Source organism: Miniopterus schreibersii (genome assembly GCF_964146895.1).
Source record: "Miniopterus schreibersii genome assembly, chromosome: 20".
NCBI classification, from domain to species: domain Eukaryota; kingdom Metazoa; phylum Chordata; class Mammalia; order Chiroptera; family Miniopteridae; genus Miniopterus; species Miniopterus schreibersii.
This window is the reverse complement of record NC_138122.1, coordinates 16,312,727-16,330,658: the sequence shown is the minus strand read 5'-3', so window position 1 is coordinate 16,330,658 and position 17,932 is coordinate 16,312,727. Positions and strand designations below refer to the sequence as shown.

Below are 17,932 nucleotides of genomic sequence, written 5' to 3'. Positions count from 1 at the left end.
ACTGTATGGTCTAAGAAATGACAAGAAAAAAAGTCTACATTTTCAGCACAGACACAACCATTATAGGCCTAACTATATAGTACACATCAGCAACAACGTAACATTTAGGTTGATTGAGGTTGATTGAATCCCTAGATGCAGAACCCATGGATACAGAGGGCCAACTGTATTCTAAAAGCTACCATGAACATAAAAGGTCTCTTGGTGATGGGATGGAATCATAGGGTAATATTAATCTACTATTTTCTGTTTTTTTATATTTCCCCATTTTTTATAATCAACATTATTATTTCATAAATGATTTTATAAAACTTTAAAGCTGTTATTTGAGAAACCTAGCTCTCTTAGAAGGGTATTCTTAGAGGCTTATGGCTGTCAGCAAACACAAGCCAAGCTCTTTCAGTATGGGTACAGTACTTGATAGCCCTTAGATTTTAGTCCTGTTCAAGAGGGGAAAGAACGAATTTGAAGTGGTGTGGTCAGGAGACCTTCTGGAGATGGGAGGGGTGTGGGGAGTAAACATTTCTCCCAGGCTCAGCAAAGTCAAGGTACACCATCAGGTGGGAGGGGGTATGCTACCCAAGCTTCCTTGGGCAGGGCTAAGAGCTGGTACCTGAAGGATGGTGGGCATGGTTTCATCCAGGTCATTATAGTAACTTGGCTGCTGGATAAAGATGTTTCCTGGAAAGAGAAGAGAAAGGTAGAAATTGGGAAAAGAGAGCGGGGGTGGAGAGGATACATTTCAAATGGTTGCCAGCAGGTTCTGTGACCTTTCTCCCCTTTCCTAAGCCAGCCTGAACTAGAGCAGTCCTGGCCCCAGGCCCTGCTGGCACCAAGCTTTGGCCCAGCCTAGAAACTTCCCAGGGTGGGGGAGGGACTTGCGCAGTACAATTTAACCTTTTAAGCACCTCTGCCTAGGGAATTACGTAAAAGGCCTGCCCTGGTCAAACCAGCTCCCCGTGACATCCCCAGGGAGTGATCACACTTGGGCACTGTGCCTTGTATGACAGCATTGGCTTTGGAAGTGGGAGTTAGTCATCCAGGAAAATTAGGAGATAGGATCTCTTTGCTCAAGAAAACTGGATGCCAAAATCCAGAATTCTTGCCAGCCCACGTGTCCAATAATGTGAAGGAATCTAAAGAGAAATGTCTTTGGAAATTCTCTCACCCTCTGTTTTTGAATATTCTAGCCATACTAATCGATCCCATTCCAAGGTGAGAGAAATGGGATTTACCACCCGTCTGCAGTTGTTTCTATAAAGTGAAGCTCCTCTCTGAGTGTGTACTATGCTCCAAGTGCTGCTGCTCTGAGTAGGTTAGAGCATATAGCAACTGGAACAGAAACCAAATGTTCTCGCTGCCCAAATGGCGAAGGGAGGGAAGGAGGATCACAGCTAGCTGGGGACATGACATGCAAATGCTAACGCCCTAAGAGGCCAGGGTTCTTCATCCTACTTTAATCCTAGCATTTAAGGTTGGCTGCCAGGATGTTCTGAATTCTAGGTGTCCCCTGTCCTTGAGCAGGTCTGTCCTTGGTTTCTTTACTGAAAACCCTGCAGCCGTCACCCCATCCCAGAGGATCTATAAATGAATGAGAGCAAAGGAGAGATGGACCTGGGTGAGTAAGCAAGTAACTAGGTGGCTGGACTTTCTGTAAACAGTTTCCTGGATACTACTTTGTTCCTTGATTCCAGAAAGCTGAGTTTTATCAGCACAATTACTCAGCACCTCCCACCTCCAGATGGGTGATGATCCCTCAACCTGTGAAGGAACTCCCTGATCATCTGTGTCCATCTCCTACTCCTGACAGGCAAGGAGTGACTGAGCTATCTCTCCATCATCCTCTGCTCTTCCTCATAAGACCCTCCTATCGGTATCAAGGTCAAATTCAAACTCCTAACCATGGCACAAAGGGCTTTGTGAGATCTGCCAGCATCTCTGGCCACCTTCCCCCCATTCCTGGCATTGCACCTTCTCCCTCACACCCCTTTCAACCTCAGAGAACAAGCCCTGTCCCTTGCTTCTCTATGAAGTGCCCTCCCATAAGGCAGGTGTCACCTTCTCCAGGCAGTGTCTCCGGACCCAGGCATCAGGTACAGGTCTCCTCCCATAATTCCCAGGGCCACGCTATGGTTCCCTCCACACCCCAACCACCTGGCATGGGGGAAGGCACTCTCATATCTTTCCAAGGCTTAAGCTTGAATAACCATGATGCTTTACAAGCATCAAAAAAGATCACATTTCACAGTCCCCTCCCCTCCCCTCCCCTCCCCTCCCCTCCCTTCCCCTCTCCTTTCCTTATTTGATTCTGATGATGGTGAAGATGTGACTTTTGATCTCTTAAAGAAATAATTAAAAGTTATTTTAAGAGCCAGAGCCCTGGCTGGTATGGCTCAGTTGGTTGGAGCATCGTCCTATGACTGAAGGGTATCAGGTTCTATCCTCAGGGCATGGGAGGCAGCCAATCAATGTTTCTCTCTCTCTCCCTGTCTCCTTTCCTCTCTTTCTAGAAGCAATGAAGGCCATATCCTCGGGTGAGGATTTAAAAAATTAATCAATCGATTAATTATTTTTTAAAAAAGGTATGGGATAGCAATGGCATCTTTTTTTTTTTTTTTTTTTAAATATATCTTTATTAATTTCAGAGAGAGGAAAGGAGAGGGAGAGAGAGAGATAGAAACATCAATGATGAGAGAGTCATTGATCGGCTGCCTCCTGCATGCCCCCGACTGGGGATCGAGCCCGCAACCCAGGCATGTGCCTTGATCAGGAATCGAACCCCAATCGCCTGGATCCTAGCTTGACGCTCAACCGCTGAGCCACGCCTGGCCTGGCAGCAAAATGTCCCTCCTCAAACCAAAGCAGTTCAGAAACCCAGGATGAATGGAAAATATTGTCAAAAAGATCAGTGTAGTCCTTGATAGAGTCAAGGCCCAATGCACTCCTGCTTTGGCAAAGTAGCTCCAAGACAGTCTAACTGAAAGGCCCTGCTTTCAAAATTACTTGCTAATTCACAATACCAGTCTTGAGGTTTAAAAAATATCAGAGAGTGGCCCTGGCTGGGTAGCTCAGTTGGTTGGAGAGTTGTCCTGATGCACCAAGGTTATGGATTTGATCCTGTCAGGGTGCATATAAGATTCAATGAATAAATGTATAAATGGGTAGAACAACAAATGGATTTCTCTCTTTTTCTCTCTCTCTTCTTTCCTCTCTCTCTAAAAACCAATTTAAAAAACAAAAACAAAAACGGGGAGTGGGGGAATGAGGGGCAGGGTTAAGGGCTGGGCTTCTGTCCAAAGGGCTATCAGCTAGTTCCCTTGCTCCCTCCTTCTCTCCTGTATAGGCCCCTTCTCCACACCCATCCCCAACACGCACACACACAATGAATGGGCTCCTGATGCCTGGTCTTGCCAAAGAAGTCAGTGATTCATAATATTAGGAACCCTGGCAACAGGCAGAGCTTTCTTCCTCCACCCTTGCCCATGTGGATGTGTCATCTCCCCCTGGATCCACACAGCCATCCTACACCAAACAGATCTAACACTGACCTTGCCTCTGCTTACAACCCACTACCCCACCTCCCAAAGGCCTTTTCTGCAATTGACACCAGTTTTCTTCAGAATCATTAAGTCTTCTCCCTCCAGCTGACCCCACTAAGCCCTGCTCTGTTCTGCCTTCCAGATGTCCTTTTCCACCCCAGCAGCCCAACCAGGCTCTCACCTTCAAAGCCACACAGAAACACTAGCCTCCTATGTGGCCTCCTGTCACCACCCTCTCCACCCATGTGCTGCCATATTAACCTTGTTACCAGATAGCTCCCCACCTGCTCCAAGCTCCTAGAGACTCCCATGGTCTCATCACAGTAAGAGCTCACAATAAGAGCTCATGCTTACCAAGTGCCAGGCACTGTAATAAGCACCACCTCATATTTAATCTCCATAACCATCCTATATGGTAGGTATGCCATTAGTCTTCCCATTTTTCAGATGAGAAAACTGAGCCTTAGAGTGGCTAACTGAAAAGTAACCAATTAGAGTGGCTACATGACATAGCCAGGAATAGAGCTGGGGTGTGCAATGGGCAGTTTACCATAAGAGCATACCTTTTTAGCCACCAGCAATACCAGTCCCTAAAGCCTGGCATTGAGCCCTCCCTGATCTGGTCCCAGCTTCCCATTCCCTTGTCTCCCAGAATGCTCCACTTTAACCAAACTGGCCTAATAATTGTTTCTCTAACTAAGCATGCTTGCTTTTTGCTCACTCACCTCATCCTCTTAGACTACATTAAAATTATCAAGGGTCTTTCCCTGGGAAAATAAAAGAAATTAACTGGTGATGATGCATTAATTAGATTTGAATGAGAAACCAGAGGTTGCTCCAATGAAAAAGCTGGATATGAAATTTCAAATACATTATGCTCTGATATGTTTTTAAAAAATACATGTAGAGAAAAGACTGGGAGGAAATAATCACTAAATAATTGTCTCTAAGTGCAGGAATTTGGTAACCACTTTCCTGCTTCTTTATACTTTATATTCTTCCAAAATTTTTAAATGAACATAACACAGATTATTATTAGGGTAAAAAAGGAAAGGAAACCATTTTAAGGAATAACTCAGCTTTGTAATTGGGCATTTGGAAGGCTGTGTCCTACAAGCTCAACGTGAGGAAGGCTGACGGGGCGCCCAGGGTGAGCACCTCTCCATGCAGGGCCCAAGGCCACGAGTTGGGATTCATAGGGCGTTGCTCCCTCTGTAGCATCCCAACAAAGCTTCTGTCTCTGATCGAACCTTCCGGCTCACTACATCCTGATAGGATCCAACTGCTGAAGTCATTCCTTTCACAACCTGGAGTCCAGTCTGAGCTCTGCCCCCATCTGTTCTCGGCAACAATGCAAATCAGGACATTTTTAAGGCAGACTCATCCCTGAGGCAGGGAGTGGCGAAGAACAAGAGCCTGAGAGTCAGGCCTGTGTGATATAAACCCCAGCTTGGCCACTTATTAGTCACGGCCTCTTACATGTTAACCTCGGTTTCCTTATCTGTAAAGGGAGAGGATGTCACAGGGCTGCTATGAGGATCAACTGAGATAACATGAGGAGTGCTCAGCCCCCCAGTGAGTACTCATATGAAGGTTAGCTACCACGCTGCTCTTACTCTTATCACCGAAGCAAGCTTCCCCGCTCCTTCAACAGTTTAACACATGGCCTAATACCAAGACTCCAAGATCCTTGAGGAACCGTGTGGTACACATTTCTGTCTCCACTCCCCCATCATCACCACCCAGCCACTTATTTCAGAGTTGACACACATATATCTAAGTTATTTCCAAGCACCACCTACCACTGCCACTCTGAATCCCCCTGCACTCATCTAGGTACCCACCTTTGGAACCTCTAGTTTGGCATGTGGGGGCCATCTCTGTGCATCCCCCTAGCCCCCATGGTCTACACACCTATCATCTTCTTGAGCAGTGACGAGTTGCCTTTTCCAAAGAGCACGCAGAGGTCCAGAATCTTTGGGATGTCAAACAGGAAGTTATTGTAGAGGATTTCTCCAAATGCAGAGGGGGAAATGAAGTGATCCTAAGGAACAGTGCAGAGAAAGGATGAGAGACTTTCTGAAAAGCAAATACATTGTAAAGTAATAGCAAACGCACAAGAAACAACCTTCAGGGCCATCAACAGGGGTCTGGATGATAAATGAAGGTCCATCCACACTGTGGACATGTCTGAGACTCATACTGACCTGGAGCAATAGCCATTCTCCATTTTAATGTAAAAAGAAGCAAAAGTACACTATGAAATGGTTGGGCATTTGTTCTAAAATATTTATGGATAAATTACCATGATGTCTAAGATCACTTTAAAATACTCCAGAAAGAAAAAAAAAGAAAAACTCTGGGGGAGAGAGAAAACTAGATCGGAAAAATGTTGATAGTTGTTTAAGTTGGGCGATGGGCACATGGAGTTCATTATGCTTTTGTGTATATTTGAAAATTTCCATACTTAAAAAAGTTTAAAAAATAACAAGACCCTATTTTTAACATAAATGTACTCACAAACACACACCTCTACTGAAAGGGAAAAAAATTCCCTAAAGGAACATGCACCTTAACAGTAGTTATTTTGAGGGGAGAGGATTTTGTAGGTAACCTTCACTAGGACAAAATATTTCTGTAATGTTTATGTTGTTTAGAGACAGCATTATTATTATTATCATTATTATTGATTGATTTTAGAGAGAGGAAGAGAGGAAAACATGGACATGAGAAACACTGATCAGCAACCTCCAGCATGCGCTCCCAACTGGGGATCAAACCCACAACCAGGGTATGTGCCCTGACTGGGAATCGAACTCACCACCTTTTGGTGTACGGGAAGATGCTCCAACTGAGCCACACCAGGCAGAGCAGCAGCATTATTATTTTTTAAATCGGGGGGGGGGGGGAGGGGAGTAAAGGTTTTTAAAAAGCACATACAAGTTCCTTTCAAAAATCAGAATCAGTGTTTTCACCCTCTGACGCACAAGAAAAGGCAGAGTCACACGTCAACTGGCAAAGGGCCCTTGGCTCCCATTGATGAAAACACTGGGTGTAATGCAGACCGACCAGGTGAATTAGAGGATAAGGGAGGTGGCACAGATTTCTTCCCCAACAGTGGGAATAAAGGCGGAGAGGAGACAAAGAGGAAACTCAATACTTCCAGAGCCTTCCTTCCCAGGGACGGAAAGTCCAGCACAGAGGTATTAGGTGTCAGTGGTGACCTGTCACGGGATCAGGGGCTTACTTTGGATTCCTTGTGAGTGGACATGCGGAGAAAGGTGAGAAAAACGCTTCGATGGAGGCGCTTCTGCATGTCAACAACCTCGGGGGCTGGGGCCACCCACTCGTCGAACTTTCTGGGAACATAGTGCAGGTAGGAGTCCAGGCACTTCTGCAGCGTCTCATCGAAGATAACCTAAGCCAGGCAACACAGGAGAGCAAGGATTTGTTACTGACACCCAAGGGCTTGTGGGTGGACTGCGCAGGGGCTCATGGCCCATCAGCCCTGGCTGGTGGCAAACACTCCAACCCCAGGGACTGAGAAGGTATGAATGAGCAAGGGCTAAACACAAGTTTCTAAAAATGACATGTTGGAATGCGTTGTATAAACATCATTAAGATCGTGATACAAGACAGAGCAATCTAAACCACAATTTGCTGTTAAGAATCTAGTGAAAAAAGGAGAGAAAAAGCATCTCCTAGGGGGGAGAGAAACAACAACAGAAACCAACCAAACAGCATGTCATGTGCTTTGTCTTAGCGTTAATTTTGATAGAATGTTACCTGGCACCAGAATTTATCGTGAGGCAAGGCCAGGAGCCAGTCGAGGTCATTGGCTACGAAGGTGGCGCGTTCCAGGTACTCCTCCACTAGGGCGGGAATGTTGTCTTTAGGGGGCGGTTTGTATAACACAAAATACCGGTCTGCCTTCTGCTCGGGGTGCTACGGATCCAAAAACCACGTGTTAACGTGGCAGAGGTTAGTCAGTGAGGGCCCATTTGCCAACCCACAGCAATGACAACAGTTGGCTGTTCCAACCGGTGACCCTCCAAGGAGCTTTTAAGCATAAAGAACCAAGTATCTCTAACAAAGGGGCTTGGTTGCATCCAGGGAATACTAGGAGGGCATTAAAAACCATGTTTTTTGGAGAATATTTAATGACATGGGGAAATGTTAAGGAAAGAAAAGGCAGGATACAAAACTCTCTATTTAATATAAATAGTTTTTTTATTTTTTTAAAAACAGATAGATGGATGATAGATAGGTAGATAGATAGATAGATAGATAGATAGATAGATGATAGATAGATAGATAGATAGATAGATAGATAGATAGATAGATAGATGATAGATAGATAGATTTAACACATTCACATACTGGTACAGGCTAAAAAAAAAGTGTGTGTCGGGGGGGTGATAACACTCCAAAGCTGATAGTGGTTATTTCTGGTGAGGAGATTGTGACTTGAATATACTTTCCAATTTAAAAACAAACAAACATGGCCTGGCCAGGCATGGCTCAGCAGTTGAGCGTCGACCTAGGATTCAGAAGATCACAGTTCGATTCCTGGTCAGGGCACAAGCCCGGGTTGCAGGCTTGATCTCTAGTAGGGGACATGCAGGAGGCAGCTGATTAATGACTCTCTCATCATTGATGTTTCTATCTCTCTCTCTCCCTCTCTCTGAAATCAATAAAGACATATTAAAAATAAAAATAAATAGACTTGAGTTTAAAAAAACCCAAAAAAACCACAAACATGTATTACTTTTTAAAATTATTTTTTAATTACAAAAGTGAGACGTGAGCATCTTTTCTTTCAAAAATTTACAACACTACAGAGAAGGTGAGTTGCCTGAGACTTCACTCCCAGTCCACGTGTCATCCCATCCCATGAGTGTCCTTGCAGACATTTCCTAGGCATTTACATTAAAATATATCCATATAATGTATTTGTTTAGATGTTTTCATCTTTCTCACAAAAATGTTATTATTCTGTATGTATCCTGCTGTATCCTTTTTATAATCAGAAAAAAGAAACTTCAGTAATTTTTTTTAAGAAAAGATGCTAGTTGAGTAATGGCAGGTTTGGGCTTAAAATCACAAGTTCTCTCTTCCAACCCCTACCTTGCCACGAACAAACCTCACTTTGTTCACCATAAAGAAGAGACGATGAGCTCAGTTTTCTCCTGACTACATAAGGGCTGCTTTCTCCAGGGGAAACGGCAATAGGAGGAAAACCAGGCAACATATCAGCTGTTATCAACCACAATCCACCCACTTCCAGGCCTGCCAGTCCAGGAGAGACAGGAAAATCATGACTGACTGTCAGCCTCCTTGAGAACCACCTATGGCCCCCACTGCCTAATGCAAGTTTTCAAACTGTGGAGTGTTTGAGTTCCACAAGGATTCCTCCAGGGACACCTATTGGATGGGTCTTCAGGACCCTTCTTATTTAAATTAGAAGTTATCCACTGGGGTTCCAGGTATAAATCTTTTGAAAAAGGAATTCTGCTGCCTGAAGCAAGTTCAAAACTACTGTCCTAAGGCCTAAATTCATCATCTCCTTGGTTTCCTAGTTCCCCAGCAACTCTATCTGTTGATATCTCACCCCTTAGGTCATTTCTCATGCCAGCCTACTCACTCACCCTCCATTCTGAAACATACACACCCCCACCGTCCCAAGATTCTACTTTCCTTACAAACACTGACTGACACCCTGCTGTGCCAGGTGTGGTGGGGCACTTGAAGAAAGGTATCTAGGTGCTCACAGAGACCACGCTCCAGAGGGGAAGGTGCACACCTAAACCATCAAGTGAGCATAAAACAGAGCAAGTGACAGCTCAAACCTGGCGAAGGGACCATGGGAGTGCAAAAGGGGATTAACTGTGCTTGGAGGATAGGGGACAGCTAGCTTCCCAGAGCAGGCAGCACCTGAGCTGGGCCTTGGAGAATGAGAAAGATTTTTAGAATGAAGAAATAGTATTTTTATGGAGGCATAAAAATGGGCCATAAAAAAAGGGGCACAGATTGCACTGGGTGGTAGGAGATGGATTTGGAGGGAGAGAACACTAGAATGATGACAATAAAAGCCACCACTCATCAAGGACATGCCCCTGTGCCAGCTGCTGAATAGATATTTTAAAAAGCAGACTTTCTTTTTTATCTACAACTATTTAAAAGGGAGATAGTATTTTTTAACAGAGGAGGAAACAAAGATTCAGTAAGCTTCAGGAACTCTGCCAAGGTCACAGGGCTAAGGAAGTAAATGAGGCAGGATTTGAACCAAAGCTTACAGTGCAGAACTACTAAATGACCTGTGGTACCTATCTGCCATCCTGGTCTCACTGCTTGCCCTTTTGATCCCAGCTCTGACCTCACCTCCTCCAGGAAGTCTCTCCAACTCCCACCCCTGACTAAATTAGGGGTTCACCTGGGCTCCCCCAGCACCTGAACTCTGTGCTTCCCCAACTGTAGCACTTGAACTACATCAAAAGTACTTTCAGATCAGTGGTTGCTACGGATGGGGAGAGAGGAAGGGATGAATTATAGAGAGACACAAATAAACTTTTAGGAGTGGTAGAAATGATCTATATCTTGATTATGGTGATGTGGTGATGGTTTCGTGGGTGTATACAGATGTCAAAACCAATCAAACTGTATGCTTTAAATGTGTGCAGTTTATTGTCCTTCAGTGATACTCTTATAAAATATAAAAAGGGAGGGTCTGCCTACTGTGTCCCCTCATTAGACTGTAGATCTCCAGAGGCAGTCTGAGCCTTACTCACCCACACTCTCAGTCCCTAGAATAGTACCTGGCATCCAGCAGACTCTCCATATACATTTGCTGGCTGGACAAAGAAATGAATGGAGGTAATGAAGGACCAGATACTGTCAAGGTCTTTGAAGAACCTTGAATGCTAAGCTCAAGAGTAGGGGCTTTATTTAGTAGGTAATGGGGGCAATGGAAGATTTCAGGGCAGGGAACAGCAGGCCCCAGCTGTATCTTCCATCCTTCAAACCTGGCTTACGTCCCACTTGCTCCATGAAGCTTTCTGAACATTCTCTGCCCATCAGACTTCTGTTTATCATGACAAGAAACCATTTTGCACCATTCCCCAAATGCTCCACTTAAATGAGTCTTGTCTTCTTCAAAAGCTCACTCACCCATTCTGCCCAAGACTTTCTTTTGGATCTTCAATAGCATAAAGTATGCACTGTGCACACAGTAGTCCCTCAATAAACATTAGCTTGACCCATCACCCTGCAAAGGCAGAGTGGTAGCTGTCCCTTGGCTAGAGACCTTCTTTTACCATGTTAGGACTAAAGAGACAAATACAGGGTAGGTACAAACCTCAGGACAATCTTTCAGGAGCCTCCAGTGGCCAGCAGGGTAACCCTCTTCAGCATGGCCATCAAGGCTGCTCCTCAATCACGCAGCTGTCTCCTTCAGCTCATCCCTCTTCCCACCCTACTCCCCATTCAATGGTTCTGTCGCTGTCACTGTTATCACCATCATTATTGATGTTTACTATGTTCTAGGCACAATGTTAATTCAGACGTCTCATATAATCCTCAGAGCCACCACACAAAGCTGGTTCTATTATTATCCTTTTTAGATCCAGAGGTATGGAGAGGTTACAACGTAACTTGCCCAAAGTCACACAGCCAAGTATGTGTGACATTTTACTCAAAGCCATGGGATACTGTTTCTACCTCAAGTGACTGGTGGTTGGTATAGGAGTCAGGCTCTTTCAAAACAGCATACTCAGGTCCTCCTGCAGGTCTACCCTTTTCCCATTGCTCTGCCTGGCTAGTGCGTGTTATCCTTCAATACCCAGTTCAGGATCTCCTCCTTCAGGAAACCTTCCCTGGCTGCACGTGCCCTCCTATTACTCCCAAGACCTCCCTGCCTACACACCCCCCTTTGGTCTGTATCAGCAGCCTGGACTTCCTTCTGTCACAATTCTGATCACACTGTAAAGAAGCTGCTGGTCTGCTTTCCTCTCAGACCATGGGCCACTCAAAGGCAGGAACCATGTCTTTTCTCTTAGCAGCTTCAGTGCCTGTCGCAATGGCTGGCAAGGGTCCTTGAGTCACTTACTGAATTTTTCCTGGTATTGGGAAACCAGAATGAAGAGAAGGCACCAGGTCCCTGCTCTCACAGAGCCCACAGTCTAGCAACGCAGGTGTTCAGTATGAGGGGAAGAACTGAGGTGGAAAACCAAACCCAACCACTCAAGGAACCAGTCTCTACCAGTACTGTCCAACAGAACTTTCTGCAATAATGGAACTGCGCAGGCCACCATTCACCACATGGGTTTATTTTAATTTAATTTCACTAAAATTAAAAAAAATATCCAGTTCCTCAATTGAACAATCTACATTTCAAGTGCTCAATTGCTACATTTGGCAAATGGCTACCATAATGGACAGAACAGTTCTAGATTTTCTGATAAATATCCTCCTTAAATAAAAAGGTTATAAAAACAAAACAAAACAAGAGGTTTTATAGCAGAAAGGTTAAGGGTATGAGCTCTAGGGTCAGCCTAGCTGGATTCCCATCTTGGCTCCCCTAATTTCCTAGTTGTGTGACCTTGAACTCTGTTTCCTCGTCTGTAAAATGCGGACAACAAAAATACCTACTCATAGGGCTATGGTGTGGCTTAAAAGATATAATCCAGGTAAAGTGTTTAGAAAGGTTTGGCCCAGAGCAAGTGCTCTATGAGTGTTAAGTACCATTATTAGAGAGTAGTTAGGAAGTAATAGGAAGCCATCAGAAAGCAGGAAATAAAACACCAAGCTCTTGTTTCCCACGACTTTACTCAAGCCCCCGGAAAATGCTTCCTCCCACCTTGTTTGAGTAAGCTCATATCCTTGGGAAAACAGCAAGTGGGTACGGGGACTCTAGTCCCTGCGTCTGTCTCCTTCTGCAGCAGCCTGGCACCTCTCCATGGCTCTAATCTCACTCTGCAGCTGGATAGCCACCACATTTTTCAGTCGCATAAGCCCTGCCCCTTCTGTATGTGGCACTTCCTAGCCCGTTGAGATAAAAGACAGCAGGACCTCTGAAATCAGTGTCCCCCCAAAGTGTGGATAGCAGTTGAGATAGCTCTGAAAAAGGCCTACTTGAAACCTGAACACCTCCCACAGGGTCAAATACCCAAACTCGGCTTTGGGATGGGTCCATTTCCAGGCCAGCTCAGGCTAGTCAGAACTGCCATCAGACTCTGATTCAAAATAAAATGCTTTGGGGGAAGGTGTGGGGTGATGACATGGAACATACTGCTCAAATTCAAGCTGGTGCTTGGAACGGAAACTTCTACACTGGACCTGGAAGGACCTAGTAGTGTCCCAGCTACTGAATTACTGACTGTGGCCCTGAGGTCATTCTTGGAACAGATAAAGAAGGAATTTACTTTCCACTTTTGAAATTGCAAGAATGATAATATCAGGCTAAATAGCCTTAAGGCACCGGCTCACCAGCGCTGGTGAAGTCCTCAGCTTTCCTGTCTTCAGGTCCTTGTGGGTGATCTGGAGTTGGTCCAGGGGCAGAGCTGGCATTGTGCTGCGTGACCCTCCTGAAAGGAATATGGATGGGAAGAAGAGAGCAGACACATAGGCTCCTGGTGGCAAGGGCCTGCTCTGGGGCTGATCCCAGAAGAAGAGCAACATCTGGCCTCAGGGGGCTCCTGATATGGGCCTCAAAGGCCTAGTTCCTGCACCTACTAATCCAGACTACAGTGACTCTTTTTTTTTTTTTTTTTTTGCCTAAAGCAGTTCTCAACTCAGGGGGAAAACACTCCCTAGGTGACTCCTGGTATATTCCCACCCCCTTTGAGAAGTACTGGTTGAAAGCACCTAGATTATCTTTATTATGGCTCCAGCTCTGTGCCCTTCTTGGCCTGTGAGCTCTATGAAGACAGTGCCCAGGTTCTCCTTCCCTTGCTAACTTTCCCAAGACCAGCACAGGCTGGTAGAGAGGTGGCCTCATCAAATGTTTGATGAACAACTGAACAGGATACTTTTCTTATAACTAGCTAGATTTTAAGTCTTTTGAGGGTGAAGCCATGGGCCTTTCCTCACTTGCAGAGTGCATTAAGATTTTACAAACTCTCTAGGCTTCAGGTAAGAAGGACATGGATGAACAGAAGGACCGAGGAGGATGCCAGAATTCACAGAAATTTGCCAGTGCGAGCTCCTTTGTAGAAGCCCAAATCGGCCTCATAGTCAGCGAGTAGCAGACCCCACATCTTCTGTCTTCCCATCCAATGCTCTTTTCACAATACCACTTGGCCTGATCCACAGGAGGACCATGCATATTGGCTGCATCATGGAATGAAGTGAATGAGGCCCTTTAAAAGACATGCCATAAAAGGTCAGCACAATCTCAATGACAACATGAAGACATATCAAGGCTGGATGAGGAAACCTTCACCTCCTGAGCCCTCACAGATAAGCTGAGAGGCATGGTCAGCCATTAGTTACATGGGTTATATACATATACATCGGTGTCCATATCTCTGATATCAGGCCAGGGCCTGGTGTTACTGATAAGGCAGGGTCTCTCCCCTGAGGAAGCTTACATCCAAAAATAATGGCAATAGCCATAGGAGCAACATGCTTATTATGTGTTAGCAACTCTTCTAAGTGCTTTTCTCAGCATTAACTCACCTTATACATGTTAACTCACTTTACATGTATTAATACTCATAACAACTCTAAGGTTGGTTCTATTATCTTCACTTTACCAATGAGGAAACAGAGGCTCAGAGACGATAAGAAGCTTGCCCAATGTCTCACAGTTAGTAGTTGGGGAAACAGGCTGGCTCTTAACCATTTGCTGTACTGAGTATAGTATAGAGTTGAGCTTCTGGGAGTGTGGTTGTTGAGAAAACATTTCTAGAAGAGAGCCTAAAAGATCAGGAGAGCCTGGGTTGAGTCTTGATAGAAGACTGGCCAGGGAGGAAGTGTACCTCAAGCAGGGGAAACAGCAAGAGCAAAAGTAAGGAGGTGGGAAGCAGCTTGGTACACAAGGAACCTTGCTTGGTTTATGGCCTGTTTTAAAGACTGAAGATATTGATTCTAAAGTAATATAAAGAGACAGGACCGGCCCAGCTGGGGGGTGGCTCAGCAGCTGAGCATTGATTTAAGATCCTGGAGATCATGGTTCGATTCCCAATCAAGGCACATGCCCGGGTTGCCGGTTCAATCCCCAGTCAGGGGCATGCAGGAGGCAGCCAATCAATGATGACTCTCTCATCATTGATATTTCTATCTCTCTCTCTCCCTCTCCCTTCCCTTCTCTGAAATCAATAAAGATATATTAAAAACAAAGAGAGAGAAAGAGGAACAGTGTATCTAGTCTTCAAGGCCTGTTCCGGCTCTAGGATCTCAGTGGATCAGAAACGTCCCCGCACACATGAGGTAGCCTGAAAAAAAATCACAAGGCAAAATAATAAAAGGGGCTTGGAATGAGTTTTAATCTTTCAGCTTTGCAAAACATTGATAATATCCTCTGTTGCATGTACATTATTTCTAATTGAGTTAGTAACAGCTAAGAATGACAGCTCAGATGTCCAAAGAGAGACCCTGATGTGCTCAAGGCAAATACATCAGTAGTCTAGATGAAACTGAAGCCCAGCAATTCTGCCTTGGCACCGGGGTCTCTTGTGCTAAACATGCTAAAAATACTTCCTTCCTAACTTTCCTCCACCCCTGGCCCCAGGGATGCTGGGAAGGCAAGTGGAAACATCAGTGGTCCTCCCACCAATGTATAAGTCTAAATGACTCACAGGCCCAGTTCTTTCTATGCTTACCTTCCAAAGATGTTGGTGGAACAGTCTGTGTGGGGACCTAGGGCAGGGAAAGAATCACAGGAGGAGGAGGCTCTCCACCCTTTAAATTCTAGGCCACAGAGTCCAGGCTTAGACAAGTAATGACTGCACCTACTATCAGAAAAAAATCCACTCCTACAAGCCAGTGCCTGTAAAGGCAGTTCAGACCCAAACTGGTGTGGTGCTTGAAAGAGAGCTTTATAGTTCTGCAGCCTGGGTTCAAATTCTGACTCTACCTTTTCCTATCCATGCTGAGACCTTGAGATAGTTCCTTAACCTCTCTAAGCCTTGATTTCCTCATCTGTAAAATTGGGATGACAATAGTACATAATCCTCTAGGGTTGATGTGAGAAGTAATCAACACTAAGTGCTCAACACAGGACTTGGCGTATAATAAGCACTCAGTGAAGTTTACTTGTTGCTATCATTCAAATCCCAATCATAGGCAGAGCACTTTGGGCTTCATCATTTACTCAGTAAACAATGAATGAATACATTCTGGGTCCTAGGCAAGTAAATGGTTATCATTCAGTGTGGTTAGAGCTATAACAGGAAATTTCCAAGATAGGACAGCAGAGAAAGGGAGAATGTCACAGAGAAAGTGACCTATAACATGGTTGTTGAAGGACAGTAGGAAAAGATGGGAAGGAAGGGCATTCCAAGCAAAGAGCAAGCATGAACAAAGGCTCAGAGCCTGTGTTTTGTTTTGTTTGCTTGTTTTTGTTAATCCTCACTAGAGGACATTTTTTTCCATTGATTTTTAGAGAAAGTGGAAGCGGGGAGGGAGGGAGAAAGGGAGGGAAAAAAGGAGAGAGAGAGAGAGAGAAACACCGATGTGAGAGAGACACATTGATCAGTTACCTCCTGCACGCACCCCAACCAGGGCAGGGGATTGAACCTGCAACCCAGGCGTGTCCCCTTGACCAGGAATCAAACCCACGACCCCTCAGTCTGTGGGCCAACACTCTAAGAGGAAGACATTAGTATGGCTGGAAATACAAGGTCAGGGAGGGGATGACAGAAGTGGAGAGAAGATGTTGGATAGGAAAGATGGGGCCAGTTTTTTAAAAAGCCTTGAATGCTATGCTAAAGATTTTGGCCTCTCATGTGAAGGCAGTGAGGAGCCATTTAAGCAGAGGAGAGACATGATCAGTAAAGAAGACAGTGACCTGGTGGCAGGAGAGACCTCCTAGGGACCACTGGAGAGCAAAGACTATGTTAATCATCTCACTCATCCACTCAGAGGTTTCTGAGCATATCTTACCCAGGCACTGCAGCACAGCGAATACTAAAGTGTACGGATAACAGACCTGGTCGTGCCCTTCATAGAACTTAGAGTCTTTAAGGGAAGGACAGCTATGAATCAGACAGCCATACAAACAAGTAAAACTCAACACTATGATGTATGCTACGTAGGTAAGGCCTGTGGAGCTATGACAGAGAGAACTGACTTGACAGAGGAAGGCTGTCAAGGAAGATTCGAGTTTTCATCTAAAGTATGGGCAGAAATTACCTGGGCAAAGAAGGAACTTTAAGTTCCAAAAGAAAAGGACAACGATCATGACAATGTCTGTGCCCACCACTGCAACCCCAGTGCCAAGCAAGGAAGCAAAGCCAAAAGTTAGGAAAGCCCTTTCTTTAGAAGGGGAGTTCAGCGCAAGCACCAATTACTAGAAGGCCTGGGAGCATTCCCAGGGCTACTGCTGCCTCAGTTTCTCTGGCTGTCATCACCCTTCTGGTCTCAAGTCAATATTACTGTTCTCAGGGACTTTACCAGACTGTCCTATCTAAAGTATTCACTTCCCGGGTTCCTGTCATATCTTTAATTATCTTGTGTATTTATTTGTCATTGTCTCCTTCCACTAGATTGTACGCTCCATGAGGGCAGGGGCCTTGTTTGTCTTGTTCCGTTTGTATCCCCAGTGCCTACATCTGTGCCTGGCAGGTAGGAGAAACTAGACATCTATTTGTTGAACTGATGAATGAACCCTGAGGAAAATGAACGATTCACGGTCCCCTCACCCCAGGATGAGGGTGACGGGACCGCGACTCGTTCAAGTCACTCTGGAGCCGAGCCTGGAACCCGAGACTTCCTGGCCTCATGCGGGGAGAGAGGCGACTCACGGGCCCAGCGGCCCTGTTGTGGAGACAAGAGTCCCGAGGCAGCCTGAGGCACGGCCGCGGCTTCTCCCAGGCCCGGTGCCCCGCATCCGGCAGAGCCCAGCCACGCACTCACCTTGGCGGCTCCGCTACCGGCACTGTGCCGCCGCAGCCGCCGCCGCCACCGCCGCCGCGGTCCACGGTGACAGCTCCCAGAGAGCCGGCACTTCCGGGGTCAAACGGCGATTCCGCAGACACTGACAGGAAGCCTCGGCCCGGCCCCGCCCCCGGCGCCAACTGCTCTTAGAAGCCGAGTCCGGGGCCACGCCCCCAGCCTTAAGACTCCGCCCCCGCCGGGAGCAGGTCTGGCTGTGACCACGCCCCCATCCCCTCCACTCTTTCTTCTTGCTTTAAGCAGAGCGGATGGAAGGTGAGCCGGGAACAGGTTGTGATTCC

At 45.8% G+C, this 17,932-nt stretch overlaps 1 protein-coding gene across 2 annotated transcripts in view; it reads right to left on the bottom strand.

Moving 5' to 3' along the window:
• Positions 1-17,713, bottom strand: part of ASCC2 (activating signal cointegrator 1 complex subunit 2) — a 40,021-nt gene extending 22,308 nt beyond the window's left edge. Inside the window, exons 1-6 of one of the 2 annotated variants that reach the window (XM_081122963.1) lie at positions 17,613-17,713; positions 13,023-13,120; positions 7,326-7,484; positions 6,787-6,957; positions 5,454-5,583; positions 614-681 (exon numbers count right to left, since the gene is read on the bottom strand). In XM_081122963.1, coding sequence (XP_080979089.1) covers positions 614-681; positions 5,454-5,583; positions 6,787-6,957; positions 7,326-7,484; positions 13,023-13,103 — 609 coding nt within the window. In that variant the 5' untranslated portion in view covers positions 13,104-13,120; positions 17,613-17,713. The remainder of the gene's footprint in view (positions 1-613; positions 682-5,453; positions 5,584-6,786; positions 6,958-7,325; positions 7,485-13,022; positions 13,121-17,612) is intronic. The other variant, XM_081122964.1, reaches the window with a different exon arrangement.
• Positions 17,714-17,932: the final 219 nt, after the last annotated feature.